Source organism: Stegastes partitus, unplaced genomic scaffold (genome assembly GCF_000690725.1).
Source record: "Stegastes partitus isolate 25-593 unplaced genomic scaffold, Stegastes_partitus-1.0.2 Scaffold1898, whole genome shotgun sequence".
Lineage (NCBI taxonomy): Eukaryota > Metazoa > Chordata > Actinopteri > Pomacentridae > Stegastes > Stegastes partitus.
Genome location: NW_007579629.1, coordinates 77,882 through 96,076, shown reverse-complemented (window position 1 = coordinate 96,076; position 18,195 = coordinate 77,882). Strand labels below are relative to the sequence as shown.

Below are 18,195 nucleotides of genomic sequence, written 5' to 3'. Positions count from 1 at the left end.
TGTAACAGTTAATACCCCAGTATGTAGAAGCTCTTCAACCGAAATGATATTTTTAATGCTAAAATATAACTATTATTGGCATCCATGAGTTTTCAAATGTACTGTTTTACAAAAAAACTGAAAAAAATAGTGAAGCACATTATTGTTCCTTGATTAAGATATCAGATTATAGTTATTTACTTGCATTCCTGAACAGAAAAATTAGTTTTAGTGGTTGAATGTTATGCTTGATCAATTTCTCAGAGAAGCCTAGTGGCTCAGATTTGGGTATAAAAAGGTGAAATCAGTTGGAAAGAGTTGAGTGCAAATTAAAGCACGCCATGATGCTGGATGGTCTACATATAAATACAGTGCTTAACAAATTAGACAGGTGGTCTAAAAAATAAGTTAATCACTGTAAGTATCAACTGAAGAAAAAGAGTTCAGTTCCATTCAACATATTGAAAATGTTACCATTGCATGAAACACTCATAAGGCATAAACTTCACAGCAGTTTAGGATACCTGTGGTAAATCTTTTTGAGCTTATTTTGACTGAGATGAAACGAGAAGAAACATGGCCACATATTTTGGACAAAAAAATACCAGTGTGTTGGTTTCTTTGAACAACGGCTGTGGCAATTGCCTAACAGTAATAGAAAAATGCTGGTATATATAATTTTAGGGAGCAGTTACGAATGACGTTTTTCTTGTGCAACAGGCAGTACCACTGGATGTCACTAGAGCACCAGCATCCCTGACCAAAACAAACAAGCATCTCCCTGCTTCATGTTTCACACAACAAAAAATAACACGATCACTGACACATGCTAGGGTTGAAAAACACGTAAAAACAGATGTAACAAGTTGCCGTCAGCTCAAGTAATGTGTGCTTCTGTTTCCATGACGGATCAAATCCACTCAGACTGGAGCAAACCGGTGTGTGGAAACAGACACACAAAAAACCGAGAAGAATAGACAAGAGCTGAGATGAAGAAGCAGAGAAGAGCCTCCAAATGAAAAGTAAAGACTCTCGGACTGAGCTGAAATTTTAAAAAGTGCTCATAAATTAAGTGAGTAACATAAATAAAATGCTTTACTTTAAAATGCTGTAGCTTTGGGAGCATGAGGTTGAACTATTGATGACATTTTATAAAAAAAAAAAATAAAAAAAAGATTACTGATTTAGGCACGTATAACTTCAAAACAACACAATGATTATCTGGTTTCTCAGTGGAAGGTTCAGCTGTAACTGTGGACAAATGTGAGAAAGAGAACAACGAATTAACATCAACTATTGATCAAATATGGATTATAAAATAACCATCAGTAACCGAGCCATGGTGTAAAGAGTGTTTTATATTTGAAAATGTATAAAAGGAAATCTGGGGCTGATCAAATGAATACAGGTGTTGTTATTTATTATTTATTCTCATACCGACAGATGGAGGATTGCAGTGGGCTGTCAGGTGTGACTGTCAAGCAAAACAAAAGGTTTTAAATGACTCAGGGCCCCAGGAGGTCTGGAGCAGCTCTGATTTATCACTTTAACAGCAGACAGTTGCTTATTTTACAAACCACATATCCTTCGGTGAGCACTTAGAGTTTATATAGCCAATGGAGCAGAAACAGTTTAACGAGCAAAACTGAAAACAACGACCATCAGGTAATCAGAGGGCCATAACGTGTCACCTTTGACCCCTTCAGGCGACCTGTCAACATGACAGTTAGGCTGCCATAGAGCTGCTTCATGTGTTTGGTCCTTAGTTCGTATTGGTGCTATCACAGGTGAAGTGATGTTGAAGACATAATATCGTGGCCTCACCAGAGCCACAGTGGAAGGAACTGCCAGCGCAAACAGCTCAGGCGACGTAGCATGGCAGCTTTTTGGAAGTAATTTCTCGAAATGTGTGCGAGATGGTTGCAAAGAAAAAACAAACGCTAAGGCTGAATGACTTGATTTACGACTGCAGTGTGCTCTTGAACCGGGTTCCAGCAGAGGTGGTGTGGAATTTCATGAGCCACGCTGTTTTTAGTACGTACAGAACGTGCAGCAAGCCAGATGTTCGCCTTGTACAACTCTGCCGAACTTTCTGCCAGTAAACAAATGTGAATGCTTGTGTGTGAACCCAGAATTTATTTTTATTTAATTCGGCCACAAATATCTCTACCTTCTGAGAGTCGGTCTGCTGAGGCTGCTCCTCCTCGGGGGTGGAGGCCACATGGTTTGCTGTGGCTGCGGGTCTGGTTGGGAGTCTGGAGGGCTTGGGATCCCCCTGTAGGCTCCTCCACGCTGGAATCTCTTGGAAGGACTCTGGCCTGCTGGACTCGTCCTCGTCAGAGGACAGACTGTGGTCGCTGATGTTGTCCGTCATCTCGTGAAGCTTCCGTCTAAGCTGCTGCTCTTCTAGATCCACTTCTTCCCACTGAGGAGGAGGAGAGGAGCTGTTTGGAGTTGGAGGAGCCTGGTTGGTGTGAAGGAACAGAGCAGATAAAATGTGTCTGAGAAAAATGTAAGACAGCAAAGGAGGAAGCTCATAGTCTGGATCTTAAATCCCGTCAACTTGAGGGGAATGATTTGAGATTTCAAATGTACTGTTTGAGTTAAAGCAAGCAGCATCAGTGGGTGACTGCTGATTGCATTTTTGCTGCTTTCCTCCACAGTCAAAAAGCAAACAGATCATAATGTGCTTTGGTGGCCGAGAACACAGACTAAATAATCACAACATACTGCACCGTATGTTTGGTGAATGTTACCTACTGTATCCAGGCATGACTCCTACAGAACATGAATGCCTGAAGACATGAGAACGCTCCAGTTACTACACTAATCACACGGACATTAACACAGGCGTATCGCGTGCAGACTTTGAGCTGACAAAACCGCCGGGGCATGTGTTATAATGGAAATTGATTTAAGCTGTGTGTTGCCTCCAGAGAAAGGAAAAATCTAAAGTTTATAAATAATGCTCTCATTTGAAGCTGGGTAGTCACTAATTAGTGGGCGAGCTTAAGTTCTGTGTTCATTTACGGTTTGCTGTTTTTTGTGGCTTGGCTCAATCTATGATGATACTGGTGTGGATTTAAGAGTTCAGGTCCCACTTAAAAACAGACACCAAACCTACATGAGACACCGCTGCTGATGAGAGGAGGATTGAAATAGGTAACATGTGCTCATTTTCATCACCAGAAAACAATGGGCTGCAAATAAAACATCTCATTAGTAGTAAAGCAAAACCTTAACAATCAAATATATGCTTGTCTTTGTCAGCCGGTTGGAAGAAAGACTGCATGAGTTTACATGTTTAAAGTGTTGATTATTATCTGGTTACACTGGAACAATGTAAAGATGAACTGAATTATACATTTGAAAAATAGACAATATTATCATTTCTATGCAGACAATACTCAATTATATATATATATACGGTGCTTAACAAATTTATTAGACCACCTGTCTAATTTGTTAAGCACCATGTAGACCATCCAGCATCATGAAGTGCTTTAATTCATACTCAGCTCTCCACATTTTGAACAGGAATGAGGAATTTCAAACTGAATTCACCTTTTACACCCAAAGTTGAGCCACTGGGCTTCTCTGACAAGTCAGAAATTCATAAAGAATAACACCCAATCATGACAACATTTTTTTTCTGCTCAGGAATGTGAGTAAATACCTAGAATTTTATTATTTTAGCATTAAAAATATCATTTTGGTCAAAGAGTTTCTCCATACTGGCGTATTAACCATTACAGAAACATAAGAAATGATTACCAATGCTGTTAATTTAGGGAAGCTGTAGCATAAACCTTGCATTGGGTTGTGGTCTAATACATTTGTTAAGCACTGTATATATGAGTATATATATCTTGTGTGTCTTTTGTTCTAACCTGTGACAGAGTCTTGTGTTTTAAATGTTTTTTTTTTTACGCCTCCATTTTTTCTGCTGTACTATAAGTGTAGATTTGTACCGTGTTGCATCATCTTTATGTGCAGCCTGTTGTTTCTTTCTCTTGTGTTGGACTTTGTTTTGTTGTCTGTATTTAGAGTTTGTTATGCCGTAAGTGCATTCTTTCTTCTGTTTTACCGTTGGTCTCGTTTGTATTTGTTTTAGGTTTTATTTGTTTTTTCTTTTCATTGTTTTTTCCCTTCATTGAGAATCCTGTCCATGGCTGAAGATTTTAGCCAATCACAGGTCTTTTCACCCAGAGCTGGTTGGATAGTATGAATAACAGCAAAGTCTGTAGTTAGAGCAGGATATGGTGGAACCATGAGTTAGAAAGAGATGAGAATCTGAGCAAAGCCACAGATTAATGTTGACCATCTTTCTGTGTATGAAGATTGTGTTTGCCTGGTTGAGAAGCTTAGAACAGACATTGGAGGGGGACGTGCTGCAGGAGGAGGGCTTTATAGTTGTCAAATTATAGCTTTCTTTTATTGGGGTCTTTTCCTGATTTCTGCCTAGTGCAGCTTTAAAGACCTTAACAAGGTCATTCATGCTTTTATATCCAGGTTGCACTTGGTTCAAAATGTAATGTCTAGACGTACCTCCTGGAGTACAATATGAGCAGGAGCCTATTCTGTCTGTCCTGGCATCTTTAAACTGGTCATCTGTTCAGTATAGGATGAGCTAGAAACTTGTATTGCTTGTTTCTGAATGTGTTTGAATGGATTAGCTCCGGCTTGTCTGTCAGACTTGTTGCACTTTTACATCCCACTGCGCTTAGGTCAGCAGACCAGCATTTCTTTACACTGATTATAGTGTGTATGGGCACACGTACAGCTGCAGACGTCTACGTAGGTGTCGTAGTTGCTATTACAGTGCCTATAAAAAGTATTACAACCCTCTGAAAGTTTTCCCCTTTTTATTCCTATTCCACATTCAGTCATGGTCAATATAATTAGGTTTTGTTTCTGACAACAATTTACAAAAAAAAAAAAAAAGGCTATTTCATGACGAAGTGAAAACAGATTTCGTCAAAGTAATGACAATTAATTAAAAATATAAAGCGTAAAATAAGTCACTGCACAAGCATTCACCCCCATTAAAGTGAGTCACCTAATTCAAAACAGGTGCAGCCAGTTGGTGCTAGAAGTCACACGGTTAGTGAAATAAAGATCATCTGAGTGCAGGGAGTGTGTCTCAAGTGATTGTAATATGAAGACAACTGTAGATAAAGAAGTCACTGGTGAATCAGTACTCCTGGTTATATTTGCACCATGTAGACAAAAGAACACTCCAAACAACTCTATGAAAACGCTACTGAAAAGCATGAGTCAAGGGGTGGATACAAGAACATTTTCAAATCACTAAATATCCCCTAGAGTACAGTCAAACCCATCAATAAGAAATGGAAGGAATATGGCACATATGTGTCTCAAGCAAGTTGTCCTTTAAAAACTGAGTGACTGTGCAAGAAATATACTAATAATGGAGGCCACCAAGACACCTATGACTCCTCTATAGGAGTCTAGAGACTGTGCATGTAACAAGCGTTACCACCAGTCAAAGCTTCGTCAGCTACAAGCATCATGATGTGGAGTTGCTTCTCAGCAGTCTGTCCTAGAAAACTTGTAAAGTATGGAGGAAAACCTGGATGACAAACTGATACAGTCTGCAAGAAAACTGTGACTTGGGAGAAGATTTGTTTTCCAGTAAGGAAATGACTGGAAGCATTCAGAAATGGTTGAAAGACAACAAGGCTCAAGATTGTAATTGTGGCCACAGGTGCATCTACTAAAGACAGACTTGAAGGTGGTAAATACTTGTGCAATTACTTATTTTACATTCTATATTTTTAATGAATTCAGTTTACTTTATCGAAACCTGTTGTCACTTTGACATGAAATGATTTGGTCAATTCTTGCCATAAAAGCCAAATTCAACTCACCGTGACTGAATGTTGAAAAATAAGTACACCGGAAAACGTCTAAGGGAGGTAAATCATTTTTATAGGCATTGTATACTACTTTACAAGTCAGTAGGGTTCGCTTGGAGGAGTCTGTTGCATACATGTGCAGTCGGTTGTAAGTACGTGTGTCACACATGTGCATTATTGCTCTTGTAATGTAGTTGCTGTGCTGCTACACAGTTGCTGCATTTTGTGAGTCAAAACAGCACAACAGCAGCCTCTGAAATCAAAACAGTGAGCTGAAAGATACTATGATGATTGGATGTTATGTTTCACTGTGTGGTCATCACGATCATCAACCACAGTCTTATTACTCATTTGCTCCGTTATTGATATAAAATATAACTCAGTGCAGCTTTAAAGCATATGGCTGGCATTAACTATGTTTTTGTTACCAGTAACAGTGCTGATGCCTGTACTAGCGAACGTGAACTTATTGGCAGAAAGAAAAAGCACAAATAAAGCACTAAGCAGACAATTGCAAATCTCGTGTATCAGCTAAAAATCAGTATGGCCACATTTTTAAATGTCAGCTGCAGCTAAGCCAGGGACATCACATGTTGGCTGGAGAGGTGCATTCCTGCGGCGAAATGTCGTCTGCATTTTGATAAAACTTCCTATAGTCTCCATTTTTATGGCTCTGTACATCTAAATGTTCTTGGCAGCTCCTTTAATGTTTTTGCTGTCTTGCGTAAGTCTCTTTGTGCAACAGCTGGCCCGAGGTTCGATGGCGACTCTGTGATTAGATGTGACGTTTACTGGATTTACCTGGTCGTATGCTGTGCTGACCCTCTCTTCAAGGCGGTTCAGAAATGTTTCGATGGCAGACATGCGTCTGTTAATGTCAGTGATCTGGAGAGGAAGTTAAAAAAAAAAGCAATGTGACAAGTGAAAATTGACAGTAATAACAAACGTGTATTGAAAAACTCAAGGAACCATAACAAAACTTGATAGTGAATACAGTCAAAACAAGTTGTGCAACACACCTATCGGCTTACTACTGAAATGACTCAGTAAGTAGCAGCATGTCATGTATGATATCACTTTCCTTCACACTGAGACAGTCAAGACATATTGGCACTGAAATCTATCCTTCACTGGAGGGGTTCCTCTCGAAAAGGATTTGTGTGAAACAGTCCGGAAAACACATTTGGAATGTTACAAAGAATTTAACTTTTGAAAACTGACACCTCGTTCTATACAGTTTGTCTTCGTGTGCGATGGAAAAGAAGAAAATGTTCCTTTGGATAATGGGGCATAGTTCCACAATAGTTCTTTTTCTAATGGGGTCACTGGGTGCAGAAATAATCATATTCAGATCAGGAAGTCAAGCAGACAGTCATCTGATGGATCTTTGATGTCTTGCCCAACAGTACAGCAGCAGTTCCTCTCAGACTATGTATAAATCTGGCCTCCTAAAACCGCCACATCGCCAGGATTCCCCACTCCTTAACCCCGATCCCGTTTCTAGCGTCACACGCAGGTGTCGCTGGTGGCGGATGGTTCACAGCATGGGGCTGCCAAGGTGACATAATCCTGTTGTGAGTCACAATTTATAATTTGCATTTTACAAGTTTAAAGTATTGAAATCCCACTGTGTATCCTAATGAGCTTCTTAGCGGTGGAAAATTAGGAGATTTCTTTTTCTTTTTAGTTTTATAAATGCATAGTCTATGTGCATTTATAGGAAGTGCACACAGGAAGGCTGCTGTAGAAAATAAAACTCAGGAGAAGCCACACGGGATGACTCTTTGCCTTAACTCCTTGTGTATTTATACAAACAAGATTTATGTGATCGTGAGGCTGCAGACTTTACAGGAGCCACGTGCCAGGTCCAACTGCCACTACATGATTGACTGTAGTCATGTGCAGGTAGTTAAATAAAAATGTGACGCCTTCTGCTCAGCCTCACAAATACAGTCACACTGTAACCGAATAATTAGGTTTTTGACTCGTAATAATAGATGTTTAATTCTGACTGTTAGTTGTGTATATCTTAATATCTAATGCTGTGAGGAGACAAGTCTGATCTGAAAACAAGCCATTAAATCCATTATGGGTTACTGTGTACACTTTTCTCGATGGTGTTTTTAATCTTCTGTGTAGGTTTTATTCCTCTGTGTAATAATTTTATATTTATCCTTTCATTTTCATATAAACCCTTTACTTTTGTATTTTTGGACTGGTTGATGTGGTAGTTGTTAAACATCTTCCATAGGTGGACTGAGATCTGGTGACTGATCATTTTCAGCCCCTCAGTGAGGCCTTGTTTGGGATCCACATTGGATATGTTTGTCTCCTCGTTCCTTCAGGCTTGCCCTTTCATTTGTCACTCTGTATATTAAACTTGTAAACATTCTGTAACTTGGCCCGACACCAGTGTTGCCCCACATGTTCGTGTTCGCCTATACAAAGTCTGAGCTCGTCGACTCAGCTTGACGTCTCGTTCCACAAACATAATCACATCGCGAACATCACTCGGGTCTATTGCTGGCTTGAACGGCTTCCAAATCAACATCAAACCGACAGAGACGAGCAGCCGTGTGTAGGATGAGTAACTGCCATTTGAGGAAGATAGGGCCTGGCGACCAATGAGAAATGTCACGCCGGTGTTTGATGTCTGACAGGCACATGTCTGCATATTTTCCCCCTGCATCCTGTTTGTGTGTCTGGTGTGTTGCCCAGCTGTGAGACAAATATGCCTTGACATCCGATATCAAAGGTATAAATCAGCACAGAGGGGACCGGTTAAGGCTGATAACGCCGTACCTTCTGTTGTCGCCACCACGGGGCTTAATCACTTCCTTTGTTTTCATATTTCTTATCTTTCGCAGCTTCAAAGAGAAGTTTTTAAATCAGATGGTCCGAGTTATACCTCTCTATAAGTTCCAGACTGTGTCTAAGCCAACTCAAAGACATGAAAACCCAAAACAGGAGGACACATGAGGACACATTTACACTTATTGATTTCTGACATGGGCTCGAAAAGCAGCCTCTTCAAAGCCAGTCACACTGATGGTAAACAAGGTCTGTTTTTTATCTGCTCCTCTTGAACAGCACAGCAACAGTTGCTGTGATCCTTTCCAGGGACTGACTTGTATGCTAACACATAAATAGACAGTGATGTAATGTACGTAACCTCCCTCTGATCTAGCAGCTGTCTCCTCTTCATCACTCGACGTGTCGGCCTGATGAACTTGTGCGTGTATAATGTGTTAGAGTTCTAACATGCGTTGCTGGAGAGGTCTGGAATATCAGGAGGAACGTTGGGGGAAATCAGTTTGTTTGCTGTTTTATGTCAGAAATGTGCCTCCGATGTGACGCCACAGTTGATTACTGTACGGATCAAATGATGTACAGAGCCGGTGCCGTATTAGAAATGATTTCTCTTTCATACAGCCCAAGCAGAATAAGTTTATATTTTTAACAGTATTGTTTATTATCCCATTCTCTTTTGTTCTGACTAATAATTAACAAATTCCACGCCACGTTGCAGCGATTCAGTACGTGAACTGTGTTGTTGGATTTCTCATTGTCTGGTTTCTGCATACTCTGCCGAAGATAAAAATCATGACGCTTTTATTAACAGTGATCAAGAGCCATATGGGTTGTATATACGTCAATAAAGTTGACTGATTATCGGACAGACATCTGTGCAGCAGCGGGATTTGACTGTGTGAAAATCGCTCGACATTCTCAACTACGAATGTCACAGTTTTAATGTATGTTTCCGTTTATGAGAGCAGAACGCAAGCAAAAATAGGCAGCACTTTTTATCTCAACCCACAGAATCCCAGACATTAACGGATGTTTCACAACATGAAGGAGGATTTATGAATTTTCCAACCCAGCTGCCAAATGAAAGTAATGTAATGAGGATTGTATGTGTTCTCTGAAAAATTAATGTGAAGCATGTTGAGGACCTGTGCTGGTGGGATCGCTGAGTTCAGGCTCTCCTGAGAGGTGTGGCTGTAGGTGCTGGGGTGAGACTGGTAGAGCGGGTACTGCTGGCACAGGTGGTCCTCTTCCTCGGAGTCGTCGGGGCCGGGCAGAAAGGTGCTGTTTCGAGGGCCTCCGGCGCTGCCGCTGCCACACGAGGAGTAGCTGAGCTGGGAGATGGAGCGGGACGGGTTGGTCCGGTTCTCCAGGTACACAAGGTCATCTGGAAAACAGCAAAATATGTATGATGAATAAGCAATGCTGTTCGTTTTTATTATTCCAGTTTGAACCTTTCTTTAAATGATACTTGACACAGAAATACAGCCTCTGGATGATGTAAAAGTCCAGTAGGTCAACATTATGGACACTATCATTTACACTTAATTACTGAGCAGTCATACTTTAATTGGATTTTGGCAGTCAGGTCTAAATAGTAGAATACGCACAAGCCTTAGTCTTGATTGCTGTGGAGAAAAAGCCAGTCAAATGTGATGCTACAGCTACTGATTTAAGAAAAACACTTTTAAATCTTTAGCTTTCACTGAACAGCAACTCAGATGACAGAACTGTAAGCTCAATGACTTAAGGTTTCTAATTAATAAATTTAACGTGCCAAAAATTATCATATGTTTTATACACACAAGCTTGTACCTTTAAGTTTTCTTCAAGTTTAATTTAAAAAAAAAAATCTTAAAAACCCCACAAATGACACTTCAAGAGCCTTCTGTGCCTGAAAACATCCTCCTCTTCACAATCCTGTCTCATGGCTGCAAAGTGAAATTTTCATGGATAATGTAAGAGCAAATTTTCCAATACATGGTATTTTAATCAATTATAGCATTTTAATCAATGCTATAAAATATGATGAGCTAATATGATAACGAGGAGGAGACGTTATCTTAATGTTATACTGATTATAACTGTAAATTTGGAGTAAAATAACATTGTCCCATTTTCCACAGAAGGACCAATTTGTTGCCCAAACCTTTGCATGTATTGCGACTGCTGTAGCTGACTCCTGTACATTCTCTTCCAGGGATTTATTCAGGTGATCTAAAAGCATCTCCTCCAGGTTAGGTACTGAAACTGCTGTGTTGGTCTCCACACCGTCTTAATGTCCTCACCGAGTCTTCTCCTCTCTAACGGCACCATCTTTAACATAAAACTCACCATAAGCTAAACTTACAAACCTCCTTGTTGAACTTCCTACATGCTCATAGACTTGTGGTTATGTTCAGCACCACGAGCGTTTGTTGAGGTTTTGCTGCATTCTGAGCTAAAATTGCAGCCGGAACTGTAGAACTGCAATGGAAACAGAAAGGCTGACAGGGCAGATTACAGGGCAGTTCCCAGTAATGTTTGTGCCACCTCGTGCCTGTCCCAAGATCCGTCCTTCCTTTGAAATGCGCCTATTAATGGCAGGTTTAGAACTGTGAGATATGGGCTAATTGCCCTCATAAGCTTACAAATTTGAGGAACGAAAATTTTGGCCAGAAAACAAAACAAAACCAAAGACAGTTACACCCAGTTAATATCAGATGCTTCGTCAAGGTCACTAGTTTGCAAATTTGCTAACAATTTGTATAGAACATATTACTAAAGCTATTACCCTTGGCTAACAACATTTAGCTTGGGTGCTAATGAGTTGACATATATTTTGCTGGGAATTCAAATGACTGTACACAGAATGAAAAAAAGAGAGAAATCTTGAAAATATTGTAGATGTTTTACATTTTAAATATTTTTTTTTTTATAGCACCATTAGCTACTCTGCTAACTAGCTAGCAGGCTAATTTAGAAAAGTCAAAACATTGGGATTTTGAAGCAACTTCAAACAAGACATTGTGTTACGGTAAGCACCTGAAACAAACAAACAAACAAACAAACAAAAACAAACTTTACTTAGCAATAACTAAATACTGAATCATAACCAAAGCAAATGGCAGCTGAACCACATGGCATCAGGTCAATTACAGCTAAAAGTATCTAAATGTTTTTTTTTAATTCTACTTTTTCCAAAATATTTTGTAAGTACATGAACTGTACAGTATGTTTGTTATCAAATCACTTGTGTTTTTCTCTACTCTGTACATGCTGTACATAAGTGTTTTAATCCACACTGGAGCTGAGATTCTACCTGCTTGTGGAGCCATTTCCAGGTCCAGACCTTTGCGCTGCTCATCCAAAATGTGGTGTAAAACGGAGGCAATATCTCCCTCAGCAAGCATTGACTCCCTCGCAGCTACATCCATGGCCACGATGTCGTGGTCGCCACGGCGCTGGGAGAGAGGATGGAGGGGAGCACAAATGAGGCCTTTTTCAAGCAGAGAATGAAAACATTATGAGGCATTGGGGTGTTCAAAAAGGTAAAAATAAAAGACGGATGCTGCTTTTCAATTATTCCAAGCGTCATACATTTTTGTTAGATTATAGGAGGTCGTCTGTTGATTTTACAGATAGATTGGAGACAAATCAAAGGAAATAAAGTGACTCAGTACGATGTTGGACCACCATATGCCACCGGATCATTTTCAGTGCACCTTGGCACTGATTCTCCAACTCTGTGGAACTTTACTGGAGGGATCAACACCATTCTTTCTGGGGATTTTCCCTAATTTTGTGTTTTGATGATAGTAATGGACAAACACGTCCGTCAAAGCACTCAGTGACAGTTGGTGCCCAATGGATGGGGGTATTGTCACCCTGGACGAGGTAACTCCCATCAGGATGAAAATGCTTCATAGTAGGCTAAAGGTGATTACTTAGAGCAACTGATTTGCAGTGGTCCTTCCCCTTGAAGTAGACAAGTGGATGTAATCCATGCCAGCAAAATGCCCCCATAACATAAAGCCTTGATCAAGCCTTGATCATGGACAGGTGTAGACTGTGGGAGTCCACTGTGAAGACACTATTACATGCATGCACAGTGGGTCAAATCTATGTATTCTACACATAAACATTACTTCACAGAGTTGGGGAGATGTTCACATTTATATCACAAAGATTCCTGTGAACCCTTGCGTACCTGTGGACACAAGTACACCACCGGCCTTATACTCCCTTTCAGACACGTACATGGACAGCTGTGGACACCATGGGTGTGCAGTTGTTGCTATTAGGTCAGTGTTCACACATCTGTGAGCATGTGAGAGTCTGCTGGGACCTACGTGACGTAAATTTAATCAACTCCTAGGTCTGCTAACCCAGAGTTTGTGTCTGTGTAGTAACTATGCTAATAGGAGTATATGCTTGGCAGTAGCATGTATGTACAGTATACATGCTGCACATGGACGGAATGAAGTCTTCCTTCCAGACTTCAGCAAATTAGAAAAATAGTGTAATAGCAGCAACTATGTGTAAATGTGTCTCCAGCTGTCCATGCTCACGTCCACAAGGGAGGATAATCAATGTCTTACACTACTCTTCTAGTCTGCTGGAGTCAGCTTGAAGGACTCTGTTACATATCACAGAGTGTCAGAGTTACTTTTCAGATGTGAACACTAGAGAGATGAGTGTCTAATAAAATTAAACATCCTTCTCACATATTTTTATTTAAATGCTGTGTTGACAGGGCATTGAGGTAATGAACTTACAGCATCTGTGCACCCAAGTGTGCACATTTGGATGTGCACAGAGAGTGTGCTGTGGCCAAATACGAGAATAAATAATGTCAAACAAGACAATGTTTGGCAAAGGCGGAAAACAAAGACAGGCAAACAGATGAAACTGACAGATGGTCCCTTGTATGCATAAAGACATGCAGATTAGTCTGGTTTTGTGGGAAATGCTGGTTGAAGTTAGTCGTCCGGTTCTACCTGATCCGACCGTCCTCTTGATTTGCCGGAGTGATCACCGCCCAGTTCGAAATCAACGGGATCGACAGTTAACCGCCTTTTGGTCTTTTTCATCTTTGGAAAGCAGAAAGGGGAACACCATCACCAGCAGAGATGAGAGAGTAAAAACAGAAACCCCTCCTCACTAACACACTGTTCTCTGGATATGATGGGAGTTGACCAAAACCTAAACACAAACTTACCAACTAATCAACACCCATTATGTGCACCATTAAAAAGCAGTTATTCATGAAATCACATGAAGAGTTCATTTGCAAAAACAGATAACTCCATTTTTGTAGACTTTCAGATAACTTATTTTTTTGTTGTTTGTGTGTGATAATAGCAATCAGACTGAAGTTAAGTGGATTCGAATTAGTAGAAATGACGACAAAAGTAGAGATAACTTAAGTCTGATTGATATTGTCTTAGGTAGAAGATGGAAAAGTGGGTTTTTCGAAGGTTCGTGAAGATGGAGTTATCTGTTTTTGCAAATAAACCTTTCACTTCTTCTGCAGAACTTTATCTATAGTTTATCAAATCATCATATCATTTATCATATTATGCTCAGTTTTGCAATTCTTGTTATTTTCAGTCACATTTTCTCTAAAAGCTACGACACAGATCTCTGACTTGGTGATAAAAGCCGGAAAGTGCTCACAAAAGTAAGCAAACATGGTTGTCTCATAAGTATGTGGTTCAATGCTGAAATTTATTAGATATTTCAACATTTATTAGATATTTTTGCTTTATTGCATAGGCAATATAACTATATGTATAGTAGCCAGTTGTGTTTTTGGCCAACAACAGTCTGCAGTAATGAGCGAGAAGCACAAGACGACTGGCAGCTGCCAAACACACCCTTTCAATTTAGTTAACATTTAAATGTTTTTCCAGAGTCCTCAAACACCCCCTTTTAACTATCTGGATCATGGTCTCTTTTTGAAAAACATAGGCAAAATAAAAGAGAATATGTTGTGTCATATATATACAATACTAGAATAAGTGCCACTATAACTGATAATTACATTTTTAACAGCTACGTTTATCGTTTTTAAAATCAGGAAGCAAAACTTTCATTCAGGTGGTTCGTAGACTTTTTCAGAATCCATTAAAATCAGACGGGACATGTGTATCAAACACGGCAGGGTGTATATTTATAGAGGAAAATCTGGATGCTTTGACTCAAATGTAACGTTAATACATGTGAGGCACAAACAAGGGGTTCAGATAACATCTCTTTTGCTGTTTGGCTACGTGGCTGAGAAGGAAAGGGACTTTAAAGACACATGTGCATGCTTCTGTGCTGACAGAGCCTCCAGTCTGTCCAAGGCTCATTGAGCAAGACACTGAATCCCTACCTAACACCATCCAAGTTGCATTGTAAGTGCTGTGAGTAGGTGAAATGTGAGGGAGGTTTCCTTGCCGGAGCCAATGAAGTGTCAAAAGGCTTGCTACACTACTCTGTTTGGAACAGTAGAGGTCACTCTGTCTAAAAGAAACTCAAAGGAGGAAACAGTAAGCACCACTTGGCCTTCTTGCAATCTGTTTTTTTTTCTACAACACCCCTTAAATGTCCAGTCATTTAAGATATAAATAAAAACAGGAAGTGTTTGTTGCATCAGAAACAAAGAAAAAGCACCTAAAGGCCCAGCAGGGCCCAGTAGTCCTGTCTTTTGTCGACACAACAGCCAATACAGTGGTTTAAAATAAACAACGTTGAGCCTCTACATCACACACAGACTGCAGGATAAACAATAGTAGTCTCGGTTTTATGACAAATTCCAGTGGACTGAGTGAACATTTTTTACAATCTCAGAACTTGAACCAGAGGCTCTGTTACTCTGCTTGGACTCTTTTGTGTGCGATTATGTATGACAGCCTGGTATTTACCCACAGTGCACTGCGACCAGTGCCGGTTTGACCGTGCCTAACCTCAGCCGTTAACAGCTGTCAAGGCATTCCAGTTGTTCACGAGGGCTGGCCTTGATCACTCAGATAACCCGGGCAGAAAGCACCTCTGCTTTTCAACAGAGGAGGGACCCGTCAGCGTGACGAACGTCAGCGCTGCTGACCACAACAGAGTCCTGCAAACCCTCAGTTGTTTCAAATAAACATACGCATGCAAAATGCTGATTTGAACTTGAATAAGAGTGTCTGTTTTGCACATGAGCTTTGATCATTTCTCACTAAAACAGTTTTTAATTACCAAACAGGACATTGTTTCTTAATTAAAAGACACTGGTGTTATATTGGGTGTTGTTTGGATTTCCATGTGTCAAGGTCTCAGCTCAGATTGGTAGTGAGAAACTCCAAAACTAGTCTAAAACTGGTCTGCTGTCTGACTACAAATTATTATCAGCTTCTTTTTTTTGATGCATATCACTGGAATGTTTTTGGGTGACCGCAAACTCACTAAGACTTGAGGACCCCCAAAATAGCTGCAAGATGCCTGTTTACCTAACGTGCTCTACAAGCAAACATGATTAGGCAGTTAATAGGAAAGCATGGGACAGAACCAAGTGTACAAATAGTTCTTCAAGCACAGGGGAAAACTGTTTTAGTGAGAATTAGTGGCCATACCTCTTTGTATTGGTGTGAGTCTGTTGCGTCCATACTGTTCTCTTCATATCCATCTGCTGATACAGAAGGCACATGTGTCAGAGTAACATGACGAAACACTGCAGAATAAAATACATGATTTCTGGAAACAAACGCAGCACACAAAGAAAAAGATCTTACATTTGTGTTCAAACATCCCAGAACCACCTTATAAAAACTAAGTTCACCCTCAAGACCGAGTAGTTACGCCTCTTTAAAACTACTCATGACCTTTGTCTTCACTGTGAGATTTTTGCTTTTCTTTTCTTTTTTTTTTCAAATTTAATTTCCATTTGAGAGAGAAAGTACAGCAAAAGGACCAAAAGAATGAATGCTGTGTGTTTTTGGTCTCTTTATGAGGGTGTTTATAAGTGTTTTGCATTTCTACAACACTTAACCATTCCCTGTTGAATACAGAGGGAAAGGAAAGAGAGACTGGGAACAACAAAAGCTGCAAAGAAAAGCAGATGTTCAAGGACTGAGCATATACACAGATAAAGTAATAAAGCTGTGGCAAATAACAATGCAACAGATGCACATTACAGGTAAGTGAATCATTTTATGGACTTTTTGCTACACCGCTTCGAAGAAATCTGCAGAAAAAACTACTGATACTACGACAACTTCCAATGACAAATGCTGTGAGAATTTTATTTTATTTTTTTAATCTTCTTGACTCTTTCTGACTAAGACTTCCCTGCCTCTACCATTGTACACTTGATATGTGCGCCAGATGCTTGTGCCAACCAAACCACCAGTTTTGGTTCTTTTTCCACACTCGCTCTATGTGTGAGACATTCATAGCTGCAAAGTCTGAATGGATCATTTTAATAGTCTAATGACAGTATTTCAACCTGAGGCTGAAGGTGCTTATGTTATTTGGTTGAATGTTGTCATGCAGTTTAACTAAACTGGACAGCTTACCAGTTATTAAACATTAATGTGACTCCGGGCTGGATGAAGAAAGACCACACACATGGCTGGATTAACTCTCTAGGGGGTCTCACAGGGAAAAGTGTGTGGGCTCCAGTTGACCTTTGTTTGTAGTAATTTAGTAAAACACATATTTATTTAGAAATACAGTACACATCAGGAAAATTCGGACTATTTACGTGGTTCCTTACTGAGAACTAAAATAGGTAACAATGCCTAATCCCAAACAAATACGCAGTTAATCAAATTTACCACAAACTGGCTAACATATGACAGAAGTCCAGCCTCAATCGCACAGATTCTGGAGTTCAAAACATCTGAACATCAGTGTCAGTGATGTCTTAGTGCTGTCTGATCACTGAATAGAGCAATGATCCCACGTGACTCCATGAAAATACTAGGAAATTCTTGGGTCTAGTAGAAAATACTCATACATTTATCAGCCAGTACATTAAAACAACTGACAGGTGAAGTGTGTAACAAAGCTCCTCTTGTTACAGTGGAGTGTTCTGCTGGGAAACCTTGGTTCCTTTCAGCATTCTTGTGGACTTTGACACGTACCACCAAGCAAAACATCACTCCAGACCAACTCCGCATCAGCATGAGCCCTGCCACGCTGCAAAATCTGCTCAGGAATGACTCCACAGTATTAATGTAGAATCTACCCTGTAGCCTGCAGAACCCAAAGGATCTGCTGCCAACATCCCAGTGCCATTCGCTACAGGACAAGCTCAGAGATCCTGTGTCCGAGTTCCAATGGGTCAAAGCTGTTTAGTCAGCACAAGGTGGAACTGTGCATTATCAGGCAGGTGGTTTTAATGTTGTGGCTGACTGTGGCGTTTAATTGCGTTTGCTATGCTTATAGGATGGATCATAGGGAGGAGAATATCCAGTCCCAGTGCCCAAGACCAAATTATCTTGTTAACTATTGTTTAAGACCATGAAACTATAACAATATGTGTTAAAGACATTGATGCTCCCAAGTTCTGCAAGGTGGC

General features: G+C 40.1%; 1 protein-coding gene across 3 annotated transcripts in view; it reads right to left on the bottom strand.

Annotated features, from left to right (window-relative positions):
- Window positions 1-18,195, bottom strand: part of LOC103373058 (melanophilin-like) — a 41,750-nt gene that overhangs the window by 3,427 nt on the left and 20,128 nt on the right. Inside the window, exons 6-11 of one of the 3 annotated variants that reach the window (XM_008302857.1) lie at window positions 16,247-16,302; window positions 13,646-13,738; window positions 11,968-12,109; window positions 9,815-10,053; window positions 6,660-6,743; window positions 2,150-2,443 (exon numbers count right to left, since the gene is read on the bottom strand). In XM_008302857.1, coding sequence (XP_008301079.1) covers window positions 2,150-2,443; window positions 6,660-6,743; window positions 9,815-10,053; window positions 11,968-12,109; window positions 13,646-13,738; window positions 16,247-16,302 — 908 coding nt within the window. The remainder of the gene's footprint in view (window positions 1-2,149; window positions 2,444-6,659; window positions 6,744-9,814; window positions 10,054-11,967; window positions 12,110-13,645; window positions 13,739-16,246; window positions 16,303-18,195) is intronic. The other 2 variants (XM_008302858.1, XM_008302859.1) reach the window with 2 other exon arrangements.